The 12500-nt window shown below is 53.7% G+C and overlaps 1 protein-coding gene across 1 annotated transcript in view; it reads right to left on the reverse strand.

Annotated features, from left to right (window-relative positions):
• Positions 1–12500, reverse strand: part of rftn1a (raftlin, lipid raft linker 1a) — a 28985-nt gene that overhangs the window by 13214 nt on the left and 3271 nt on the right. The window contains exons 2-4 of the mRNA XM_064345648.1: positions 10742–10755; positions 10526–10675; positions 1356–1539 (exon numbers count right to left, since the gene is read on the reverse strand). Coding sequence (XP_064201718.1) covers positions 1356–1539; positions 10526–10670 — 329 coding nt within the window. The 5' untranslated portion in view covers positions 10671–10675; positions 10742–10755. The remainder of the gene's footprint in view (positions 1–1355; positions 1540–10525; positions 10676–10741; positions 10756–12500) is intronic.

A 12500-nucleotide genomic window follows, 5' to 3' on the forward strand; every position in this document is an offset into this window, starting at 1 on the left:
ACAATTACTACTATGTGCACTATACTCACTCACTGCAGAGTGATAACAGATACGTTAACTGATAGATGATACACTATACTCACACTGCAGGGGTACATCATTTTTCATAATCTAACATTTTATTTCATGGCTCATAAGCCTGTCCTTCTCAGCAGGTTTGAATATTCAGAGAACTGGAAACTGTAGTGGCTCTGAGTGCTTAGTGACTCACTGCAGAGACACACAGCTTTAACGCACAGAGAGATCTTTAATTACAGCACCTTTACTGCGTCCACGCCAGCACACGTCCACAGACGGTCTGCGTCCTGCGCGTGGCAAACTGACCTATCAGAGCCCAGCGTGGTTCTGGCGTGTTCGCGGGCGTTCGCACTCGTGCTCGGCTGCGTGTGGATCTCACCGCCAGGCGGAACACGGTATCCCTCAGCAGCCAGGGGGCGCTCTGTCCACGTTTGCACTTGCGTTGAGAAGTGCAGCCAGCTCTTTACTAACACGCTATCCGCTGAATCCCTGCGCTAGAAAACTAGAAAACACTCTTCCTCTTCAAACTCCTCAGATCTAACGGATCTGTACATCTGCAATGTGTCATAAGCACCATAACATGCATCATGTGCAGTTTAGCTTTGTGCAGTTCAGTTTTTCTATCAAACACAGAGTAAGCTATTCTGTGTTTGAGAAAAGAGTTATTTAATTAATTCAATAATAAGAGAATAAAAATAAAACTGCTTGTGTATCAGAAGAGCTGTGCGGATGAGGTCTTTTTTTAAGAGTTTAGTCTCTGGGGACGGTTGGCACTCTGACGGGCGACCTCTCTCCATTCCCCGTCCTGTTCTCTCCTGATCAGCAGAGGGACAGGAAGTTGTCGCGCAGTTCTTTCTTTTGTCCCCCAGGGGGCCGGTGCTGATGCTGATGTGAGCACTCGTCTCCACGGTGACAGGCACTGAGATAAAGCTGAATCATTTGGCAGGAGAAACAGCATCTCCATCAAAGGAGACCCTCCCCCCACTGAACCCTGAGGGGCGTTATCTTTTTCCCTCTCTGTCCCTCGCTCCATCCTTCTCTCTTTATCTGTCTCTCTGCCTCCCTTCCTCTCACTATCCATCTGTTTCCTCCCCCCTTCCTCTCAGCTCTTAAAAGTGTCTGTATTGTATAAATAGTCTTCATAAATTTCACACTCTCTCAAAACACACATGCACACAAATTCTCTCTGTCTCACACATTCACACACACACACACACTCACACGTACACGCTCACACACACACACACACGCTCACACACACACACACACACACCCCCCCACACACACACGCACACACACACACACTCACACACACACACACACACGCACACACACACCTGTGGGAGGGGCGGATCAGCACGGCTCTGTAGAGCTGGCGCTGCAGGCTGGCGTTGGGGGGGCCGCAGGGGTGTACGAAGGGGTGCAGGGCGGCCAGCAGGAAGCCCTGGAGGTAGAGGTCCTGCAGCTGCCCCGGGAGCTCCCTCACAGAGGACAGGCAGGGCGTGGACGAGCCGGGCACCTCTGAAACGAGAGCGACCGATTACACCAAAACACGCACCCCCCGGGTCCCCAAAACACGCACCCCCCCCGGGTCCCCAAAACACGCACCCCCCTGGGTCCCCAAAACACACACCCCCCCGGGTCCCCAAAACACGCACCCCCCTGGGTCCCCAAAACACGCACCCCCCTGGGTCCCCAAAACACGCACCCCCTGGGTCCCCAAAACACGCACCCCCCTGGGTCCCCAAAACACGCACCCCCTGGGTCCCCAAAACAAGCCGCAGAGGCAGGAAATACACCCCCGCAGTGGAACACAGAACTTAGAAAAGTAACTGATCCAGACTTTCTGGTTATAAGCCTTTATCAAGGGTCAACAAATTCCAGCAGCTTTACACCCCTCTGTACATGAAAGAGTGGTTGTGCTAGCATGTGCTATTAGCCATCATGCTGACGCGTGTTGTTAGCGACCCCGCTAACATGCGGGAGTAGCAGTGTTATTAGCGACCGCGCTAACATGCGGGAGTAGCAGTGTTGTTAGCGACCCCGCTAACATGCGGGAGTAGCAGTGTTATTAGCGACCGCGCTAACATGCTGGAGTAGCAGTGTTGTTAGCGACCGCGCTAACATGCGGGAGTAGCAGTATTATTAGCAACCGCGCTAACATGCGGGAGTAGCAGTGTTATTAGCGACCGCGCTAACATGCTGGAGTAGCAGTGTTATTAGCGACCGCGCTAACATGCGGGAGTAGCAGTGTTGTTAGCGACCGCGCTAACATGCGGGAGTAGCAGTATTATTAGCAACCGCGCTAACATGCGGGAGTAGCAGTGTTATTAGCGACCGCCTAACATGCTGGAGTAGCAGTGTTATTAGCGACCGCGCTAACATGCGGGAGTAGCAGTGTTGTTAGCGACCGCGCTAACATGCGGGAGTAGCAGTGTTATTAGCGACCGCGCTAACATGCGGGAGTAGCAGTGTTGTTAGCGACCGCGCTAACATGCGGGAGTAGCAGTGTTGTTAGCGACCGCGCTATCATGCGGGAGTAGCAGTGTTGTTAGCGACCCCGCTAACATGCGGGAGTAGCAGTGTTATTAGCGACCCCGCTAACATGCGGGAGTAGCAGTGTTATTAGCGACCCCGCTAACATGCGGGAGTAGCAGTGTTATTAGCGACCCCGCTAACATGCGGGAGTAGCAGTATTATTAGCGACCGTGCTAACATGCGGTGCTAGCGGTTGCGCTTGTGTGAAGCTGCAGCATTGGCAGTGCTGCTAAGAGGGGGGTATTCACGCGGCATTAGTTGCTTGCTGAGCTTTTACGGATCAGAAACCCGCCCTGCTTAATTTTAACAAACACCGATCGTCAGGGAGACCGTGTTCATGCGCACCGTGCACCCCTGAATCTAAATGGAGAAAAACCACCCGCAGGGCCATTATGGGCTGTAATCGCCATGGAGATGGCTGCGGATCAAAGGGCCCCAGTCTTGGCGCTCTGTGAGCTCGGCGGCTAACGCCAGCCTAGCGGCCCATTATCGCCACGGCGGATTAGGCTCTGTGGGATTACTGTTACCACGCAGATCAAAGCGCGAATTCGGGCGAGGCCCTGCCGCCATGGCGATGTTGCACACGCTCACAACGCGCTCCCGAAGCAGGGCTGAATATGCATGAGAGCACAACCTGGAACTCACTCTAATGGAGACAGGAAGGAGCAGGCTCGCATCCTCTTATTAAATATAGTATCTCTGGGGGGGGAAATGGCATTGTGGGATACGAGAGATTTGTCAACATTTTTTCTGCAGAATTATTCTCCCCCCTTCGGCTTCCTGCTGTGGGGGCGCTTTAAAATAAAACCCAGCTTTAAACAGACGTGCTTGAACACGAATGTGGGTAGATATTCAAATAAACTTCTGCTACTGCTGACTGTGTGTGTGAGAGTGTGTGTGTGTGTGTGAGTGTGCCTGTGTGTGTGTGTGTGTGTGTATGAGTGTGCTTGTGTGTGAGAGTGTGCCTGTGTGTGTGTATGTGTATGTGTGTGTGTGCTTGTGTGGGTGCATGTGTGTGTGTGAGTGTACTTGTGTGAGAGTGTGCCTGTGTGTGTGTGTGAGTGTGTGTGTGTGTGTGTGTGTGTGTGTGTGTGTGTGTGTGTGTGTGAGAGAGTGTGCCTGTGTGTGTATGTGTGCGTGTGTGTGTGTGTGTGAGTGTGTGTGTGAGTGTGTGTGTGTGTGTGTGCGCATGTGTGTGTGTGTGTGTATGTGTGCGTGTGTGTGTGTGTGTGAGTGTGTGTGTGTGTGTGTGTGTCGCGCGCATGTGTGTGCTCCGTGGGGCTCCGATTCAATCCGATTAGCATAAACCATGAGAGTAATAAATGAGCTGGAGGAGATTAGCTTCGCTGGCGCGGGGGATAGGGGGCGAGGCTCTGAGGCGTCCCATCGCTGGCGACGGACCAGCGGCTTTCCGCGCCACGCTAATCGCCCGATTTTACGGGGCTGCGTCGGGGGAGACGGCACATCCTCCCACAAGACGGCGAAGAACAAACATCTAACTCAAAGTGAATTTCAATACGACGCTATTAAAACAAAACATACACCAGAAATTCTTTTTTCAAAGAGACTGAAGCAAACTTCAGACTCCAGTGCTCACTCTTTATGCGAAACCGAGATGGATACACATTTAGCACTGAGCTCTTCATTACGAGCTCGTCATCACATTTATTTGGCAGACGCTTTTATACAAAGCGATACACAATAAGTGCATAATCAAAGGTCTTCTTAACAACACAAATAGTGCGCACAAAAGAGAAAGACCAGTCTAAGTTCGCTCGTGAGGGTGCTGGGGCACCATGAGTCCACCAGGGTCTGGAGTTCTGCAGGAGGAAGACCACATCGCTCTTCCTCAGGAGAGTCCGTCAGCTCACGGTCAGCTGCAGGACAGCACAGCCTCAGCCGTCATTCCAGAATGTTCCCCAGATCTCCCGTGGGCTCAGATCTGCTGACTGAGATGGGAGCGATATGCACACAATGTCAGCCTCATGCTCCTCAAACCACTGGGCGATTACTCTGTGGAAGGGGGCGTGACCATCTTTAAAACACACCCCTTCTCTGCGGGAGAGAAATGCACTAACGTGGGGTGAACATGATCACTCAGCACCATTAGGGAGTGATTAGCATCGATCTTAGCTTCTAAGGGCACGAACGTGTCAAAACCATGCTGCGAAAACGAGCCCCCCGTCCCATTACAGAACCTCCCGCACGTTTCCCCGTGAGACCCCTGACGGGTTCCTCTTTCCTGATCACCAGACGGTGAAAACCACGGCCATTTCCAGCCGCCACACGAGCGAAATGAGACATTTTAAACGTAAAGCTGCCTGTAATTTGATCATCGCCGCCAGGGCGCGGCGAACGTCTGTTGCGCGCGGTCAGCCTTGACGGCGAACGCGTTTCCTGCGGTCGGCAGCGAGCGAGCGAGCGCGTGCGAGTCTGATTGGATCTCGCGTGCAGTGAAGCGGGAGAATAACCCGGCGCAGCTGGGTGCTCAGGCAGACCTGCGGAAACGCCTCGGTGCTCCTCCTGATTATAATTTCACACATGGACCCGACGTGCCAGAATAACACAACGGCTCTTTCTCCTTCTCATAACGCATGACAGAAAGCCGCGCTGCTGATGGTGATTAAAATCAGGCCCTAACCCTAACCCTAACCCTACTGCAGACAGGGTTTTAAAATGGCTTTTTAAAGGATGTGTATTAGAAGGGCACACGTTCAGCAAAACCTGCTTTTAAAATTCATTTTTATCTCGTGACGACAGCGTTGATTGAGAGTGTTGAGTGGAGAAGCGGCCCTACAGTGACCCCCCCCCCCGCCCCGCCCCCCCTCAGGTCTGTGTTGGAAGCTGTGCGTCTGTTTCGCCGGTGGGCGCGCGTCTGTTTCGCTGGCGGGCGCGCGTCTGTGCCGTTACAGATGGGCGGTGATTATCGCTCACCGCAGCACCCGACTGGTGCCTCTGGGAAAACACGGCACGACGGGTCATTTACCAGAGCCCCCCCCCCCAACCACACCCTAATAACCACCCCCGCCCCCCTCTCAGACCACATCAGAGTACACCAGGGGAAGGAGGAGGAGGAGGAGTTCACCAGGAGAAGGGAGAGGAGGAGGAGTTCACCAGGAGAAGGGAGAGGAGGAGGAGGAGGACTTCACCAGGAGAAGGGAGAGGAGGAGGAGTTCACCAGGAGAAGGAGGAGGAGGAGTTCACCAGGAGAAGGAGGAGGAGGAGGAGTTCACCAGGAGAAGGAGAAGGAGGAGTTCACCAGGAGAAGGGAGAGGAGGAGGAGTTCACCAGGAGAAGGAGGAGGAGGAGGAGTTCACCAGGAGAAGGAGGAGGAGGAGGAGTTCACCAGGGGAAGGAGGAGGAGGAGGAGTTCACCAGGAGAAGGAGGAGGAGGAGGAGTTCACCAGGGGAAGGAGGAGGAGGAGGAGTTCACCAGGGAGAGAGGGAGGTACCAGGGAGGAGGAGAGTTCACCAGGGGAAGGAGGAGGAGGAGGAGTTCACCAGGTGAAGGAGGAAGAGGAGGAGTTCACCAGGGGAGAGGAGGAGGGTCACAGGGAAGGAGGAGAGGAGAGTTCACCAGGGAAGGAGGAGGAGGAGGAGTTCACCAGGAGAAGGAGGAGGAGGAGTTCACCAGGAGAAGGAGGAGGAGGAGAAGTTCACCAGGGGAAGGAGGAGGAGGAGAAGTTCACCAGGGGAAGGAGGAGGAGAAGTTCACCAGGGGAAGGAGGAGGAGGAGTTCACCAGGGGAAGGAGGAGGAGGAGGAGTTCACCAGGGGAAGGAGGAGGAGGAGGAGTTCACCAGGGGAAGGAGGAGGAGGAGGCGTTCACCAGGGGAAGGAGGAGGAGGAGGAGTTCACCAGGGGAAGGAGGAGGAGGAGGAGTTCACCAGGGGAAGGAGGAGGAGGAGAACTGCTTTATGAAGTGAAACGGCACTGCATCCGAACATCTAAAAGCAGAGCGTGTTACCATGGCAGCAGATGGCGGGAGTGCGTGCAGCGGGACAGCAGCACAAAGCGCTCACTCACCCGTTTGTGCTTTACGCAGCAGAGACACTCTGTGAGCCCTCGGTCTCCCACAGTAATGGTCTACATTTACTCCTGCGTTCAATAGATTCAGCTGAAATTCAGACAATATACGCCTACGTTTAATTCATTAGGCCTACAAGCCTAAACAGCCTCCTGAAATGACACATTTTCCCTTTTCTTGGAGCTCATTAAAATCTTAGTTTGGATACTAAGATACATCTTTCCAGCCTTTGATACGTCCAGCACTGTTTGCACGTTGTACTGATCGTTTTTTTTAAAAAGCTGATCGTTTGTGCGAATTCCGCGGAAAGAACAACATGACAGGCGTGACAGAAGAACGCAACGCGACTAAACTTTACATCACATCGCATCGCCGGGACGATGTTGCTAAATATACTTCAGAGGACACAAACTGGCGTTTTTAAAGACGGCTTTTTTGGGGGTGTTTAAAAGCGAGATCTCCGCCAGCAGCAAGAGGCGCAACGAAACGTTTTTTCCCGGTTAATACGCGCCTTGAAACCGCCAAGCCCACGAAACATCAGACGGGATTGACAAGAGCTCTTCAATAAACAGCCTTCGTTCCCGTCTGCCCAGACAGCTCCGCTGCCAGGAGGCGGCTCTCCAGGAACGAGAGATTATTTTATTATTTTTAGAAATTATTTTTGGCCAGGCCTCGTGTTTCGGGGGGTGGGGGTGGGGGTTGGGGTGGGGGTGGGGGTGGAGGTGGGGGTGGGGGTTGGGTGGCGAGAGGCTGCGAGTTTGAACGGGAAGCCCGTCCTGCGGGGCTGAGCAGGGACAGGTGGGGAAAGGGCACGCCAACCGGGAAACGCTGTTTAACAGCAACACCCCCTTATTGCACAGAATGTACTTCACCAACATCACTGAATGGAAATTAATCACAGCAACAATAATGCAAATACTCTTCCAGGTCAAAGGGGCATATCGGGCACCTGGGGCAAGAAGGGCAGGTGCTTGGGTGGTCCAGTGCCCGACCCCAAACACACACACACACACACACACACACACGCTATTTAATACTAATTAACTTAGAACTCACCCAATGTGCACACTCAGTCACACACAGACTCCGGTTCGAGAAGTGCAGCTCTATGAGATGTTGCCCCACACACACACCTGACTGAACAGAAAAACGACACGTCTGCAGCATGTTTAAATATGTAAAATATGGCTCTCTGCCAGAGCCGAATAACCTGGACAAAGGTAGCCCAGAGAGAATAACCACCGCGCTGAGAAACAGGTGCGTGGACTGAGCGTGACGCGCAGTGACGCCCAAGCATCGCCATGGTTACGGCAGCGCTCCCCCTGGTGGTCGTCCTGCGCGATGACAGTTAATTCAGTGTGTTCGCGCAACAGCTGCAGCTGCATGAACAACCATTATCTATACCCACTCAACCTGGGTATGGTCCATCCATTATCTATACCCGCTTACCCTGGGCAGGGAGCATCCATTATCTATACCCGCTTATCCTGGGCAGGGACCATCCATTATCTATACCCGCTTATCCTGGGCAGGGTCCATCCATTATCTATACCCGCTTACCCTGGGCAGGGGCGGTGGGGGCTGCTGGAGCCTATCCCAGCATGCATTGGGCAATTGACAGGAATACACCCTGGACAGGCCGCCAATCACACCACACACTCTAATTTAGAGTCTACGATTACCCTACCGGAGTTGGGTAAATGGAAACCAGAGTACCTGGAGGAAACCCACACGGACACGGGGAAAACATGCAAACCACACACAATGGCCCAGGCCAGATTCGAACCGAGGACCTTCTTGCTGTGAGGTGACAGTGCTACCCACTGCACCAGCGTGCCCCCCCATGGCCCATCCAGCGCTCCGAAATTATGGCACAGCTCGGTTTCCTCCCCCTTCTCCTTCACATGGGAACCCAGACTCAGTTCATCATGTGACCAGCCCTAGAACCCGAGCCGCCGCCGCCGCCGCCGCCGTGCTCGGGGCTGGATGGGAGCTCGCAGGTCTCTGTGCGTTTAAGATGCAGACACGCTTCGTCTGCGCTGGCTGCTCTATTTCTGTATCCCTTTCAGCCCAGCGAGCAGCTGCCAGAACAAAGCGTGAGAAAACCGCGCAGCAAACCGTGCTAATATTAGCCACCCTGTCTGAGCACGTCAGGACCTGCCACCCTGAGCACGTCAGGACCTGCCACCCTGAACACATCAGGACCTGCCACCCTGAGCATGTCAGGACATGCCACCCTGAACACATCAGGACCCGCCACCCTGTCTGAACACATCAGGACCTGCCACCCTGAACACATCAGGACCTGCCACCCTGAGCACGTCAGGACCTGCCACCCTGAACACATCAGGACCTGCCACCCTGAGCACATCAGGACATGCCACCCTGAGCACGTCAGGACCTGCCACCCTGCCTGAGCACATCAGAACGTGCCACCCTGAACACATCAGGACCTGCCATCCTGAACACATCAGGACCTGCCACCCTGAGCACGTCAGGGCCTGCCACTCAGGAGTACCGTGGCACAACAGGACCTACTGAACACAGACCAGTGACATCCTGACTACCCACGGCCAATGGGAGGATCTCTGCCACACCGTTTCCATGACTACTTTTAAACCATTATGACATCAAGACGGGCATTGTGCGTAACAAACCAGGGTCAAATATGTATTTGTTTTGGATTCAAATACTTTTCTACGCATTATTGATCTTGTCTGGTGTATTGGAACCAATGAAATACTCTCAAAAAGTGCAAAACCCCGCCTTCTGGTCATATAGGCAGGCTCAATTACACCAGGCAAGATCAATAGAGCACAGAAAAGTATATGAATCCAAAACAAATATTTATTTGACCCAGGTCTGGTGGGTAATGTAGACCTTATACGTATTGAAGCCCAAAGGTGCTTTGGGTAACGTAGAGCTTACAGGTATTAAAGCCCATATGTGCTGTAGGTGATGTTTATATAGTTTGTATTTACAGGGTGTGAAAGTATGAAAGCCTACAATCCCGTTCAGCACTGCAGAGAGAATCTGCACTGAATGCACTACAGAATCTCTGCGCATTTACAGACAGGAAATCTACACACTATTCAGGCAGAGCTTACAGAAGCAGAGAGAAAGACAGAAAGATGACACCCCAGCATCTGATAAACACCTCGCCCTGCTATGCCTCAGCCGGGTGTGAGAGGGAGAGAGAAAGAGAGAGATGGAGAGAGCCGGAGGAAGAGAGGGAGGGAGGAAGAGAAATGAGAGGAGGTGTGTGAGTTGACAGAACTGAATGCACACTAACCCATGACCATATTGCTGAAGACATCACACTTAGAAAAAACTGGAGAGAAAGTGTTTCCGCATGGACCAACCGGCAAACTCCAGATCTGCTCCTAATGGCGGATGGATTCTGAATAGTGATGTATTTCAGAAGTGAAATGATGGTGCTGGGTTAACCTTTGAAGCCGACAACACCATCAAAGACACCAGCTAACGGTTCACATAATGCTGGTCCAGGAGAATGTTCAACAACGGCCATCACACTCTTCATCACACCCTGCTGACCCCCTGTCCGCACCGTAAACACAGTCCATTTACCTCTGGGGTTCTGATAAGGGCATACTTCTGTAAACCACCCCCCCTTCACGAGGGAGAGAGACAAAGGGATAGAAAAGGTAGAGGAAGAGAGAAAAGAGAGGGAAAGAGAGAGGGAGTCAGAGAGACAGGAGAGAGAGAAAAAGCGAGGGGGGGGGCAGATGCAAAGCAAAGGTAGCCATGGCCTTCAGTGCTCAGTGCAGTAATGACTTCTATTGAAATGCTGGTTTTGTAGCTGATCAGTGTGTGCTGATGTTTACACACACACACACACACACACACACACACGCACGTTTTCCACACAGTGGCCTGCAGGCGCTTATGCGTTTGCCTGGCGCGGGTTGCCGTGGCGACTCACCTGCATTCCCCAGCAGGAAGTCCAGGAAGCGGTAGGTGTAGGCCACGCCCACCTTGGTCTCCACCTGTGGTCTCCTGAGGGTGGAGTAGATCTTCCCTGGGCTGTCCTCCTCAGAACGCTTCAACCTGTGCAGTCCGCACCCCATCGTACCTGCACACACACACACACCTGAGAGAGAAACACACACACCTGGACTCTTAGAGACACACACTGCACCTGTACACACACACCTGAGAGAGAAACACACACACCTGAGAGAGAAACACACACACCTGAGAGAGAAACACACACACCTGAGAGAGAAACACACACACCTGAGAGAGAAACACACACACCTGGACTCTTAGAGACACACACACACACCTGAGAGAGAAACACACACACCTGGACTCTTAGAGACACACACTGCACCTGTACACACACACACCCGGACACAAACACATTTCACCTGTACACACACACACCTGGAGAGAAGCAGGCGATAAAGGCAGAGTTAAGGAGGGGAGGAATTTTCTCTTTTAAAACCAGGAGAAAGAGATGGAGAGGAAAGAAAAGTAAAGGAGCGTGTGAGAGAGAAAGGGAGGGAAACCCGTGCCGCTACACACCTGAAACAAAACACCTGAGACAAGACCAAAGCGCTGAACGACAGCCCTGGCCACGGAGGTGCAGCAGGAGGAGAGAGGTGCACCTGCTTCACTGCAGTAAACAGTCCAGAGCGGGTTTCAGCATCGCAGAGCCCCGTATCAGGAACTACGGACTGAGCGTGCTCAGCAGGGCTTCACTCTGAGCGATGGGCAGCGGGGGGGGAACAGGGCCGTCAGATAAATAAACACGTCCAAATAAACAAAGGCAGAAATTCATTAAGCAAGTAAAACACATTTAAGGAGAAAGGGGGGAGCCCGTGTGGATCCACGCAGGCGGGGGAATTAGCGGGGACGGTCGTGTAGTGACGGACGGGGCGGGGGGGGGGGACGCGATGGGGGGGCGCGATGGGGGGGCGCGTTTCCGTTCCGCTGTAACGCGGAGTGACAGCGTCACGCGAACCGCTGGGCCCCTCGCCCGCCCTAAATGCCCGTCGCGCTCGGGTGACTAAACCGTGCGGGGGGGGGGGGGGGCCTCGCGCGCGGCTCTAATCACACCGTGCCCAATCGAGCGATCTCATTGGCCACAACCGTCTGAGGAGACGGGGGCCATACAGCACGCTATTAACCAGGGGGCACAGGAGGCGTCTAAAGGGTGGAGAATCAATCCCACGATTCTTTGGTGAAGAACGTCCGACCCCCCCTCTGCCCTCCAGCCCCCGCTGCATCATGGGTAATTTGGAATTAAGGTTATGTTGAGGGGCATGCAGCACAGTCATGGGCTCTGTGGTGGGGTGAGGGGGAGGGGGTTTGAGTGACAGCAGGAGAGGAAGCAGGTGCTGCCCGGGGGGGGGTATAATTAACGGACAGCCGGGGGGGAGGGGGCATCATGGCGGCTGAAACACAATGAAGCCCAACCCAAATCAGAGCAGGAACCGAACATGAGCCTCCAGACCAGCAAGGGGGTGCCTCTGTGTTCAGGAGGGGGTGTGGTGTCACTGTGTTCAGGGGGGGTGTGGTGTCTCTGTGTTCAGGAGGGGGTGGGGTGTCACTGTGTTCAGGAGGGGAGGTGTCTCTGTGTTCAGGAGGGGGGTGTCTCTGTGTTCAGAAGGGGGGTGGGTGTCACTGTGTTCAGGAGGGGAGGTGTCTCTGTGTTCAGGAGGGGGGTGTCTCTGTGTTCAGGAGGGGGTGTGGTCTCTGTGTTCAGGAGGGGGTGTGGTGTCTCTGTGTTCAGGAGGGGGTGTGGTGTCTCTGTGTTCAGGAGGGTGGTGTCACTGTGTTCAGGAGGGGGTGTGGTGTATCTGTGTTCAGGAGGGGGTGTGTGTCTCTGTGTTCAGGAGGGGGGTGTGGTGTCACTGTGTTCAGGAGAGGGAGGTGGTGTCTCTGTGTTCAGG

This window comes from Anguilla rostrata, chromosome 8, assembly GCF_018555375.3.
Source record: "Anguilla rostrata isolate EN2019 chromosome 8, ASM1855537v3, whole genome shotgun sequence".
In the NCBI taxonomy this organism is placed as follows: Eukaryota; Metazoa; Chordata; class Actinopteri; order Anguilliformes; family Anguillidae; genus Anguilla; species Anguilla rostrata.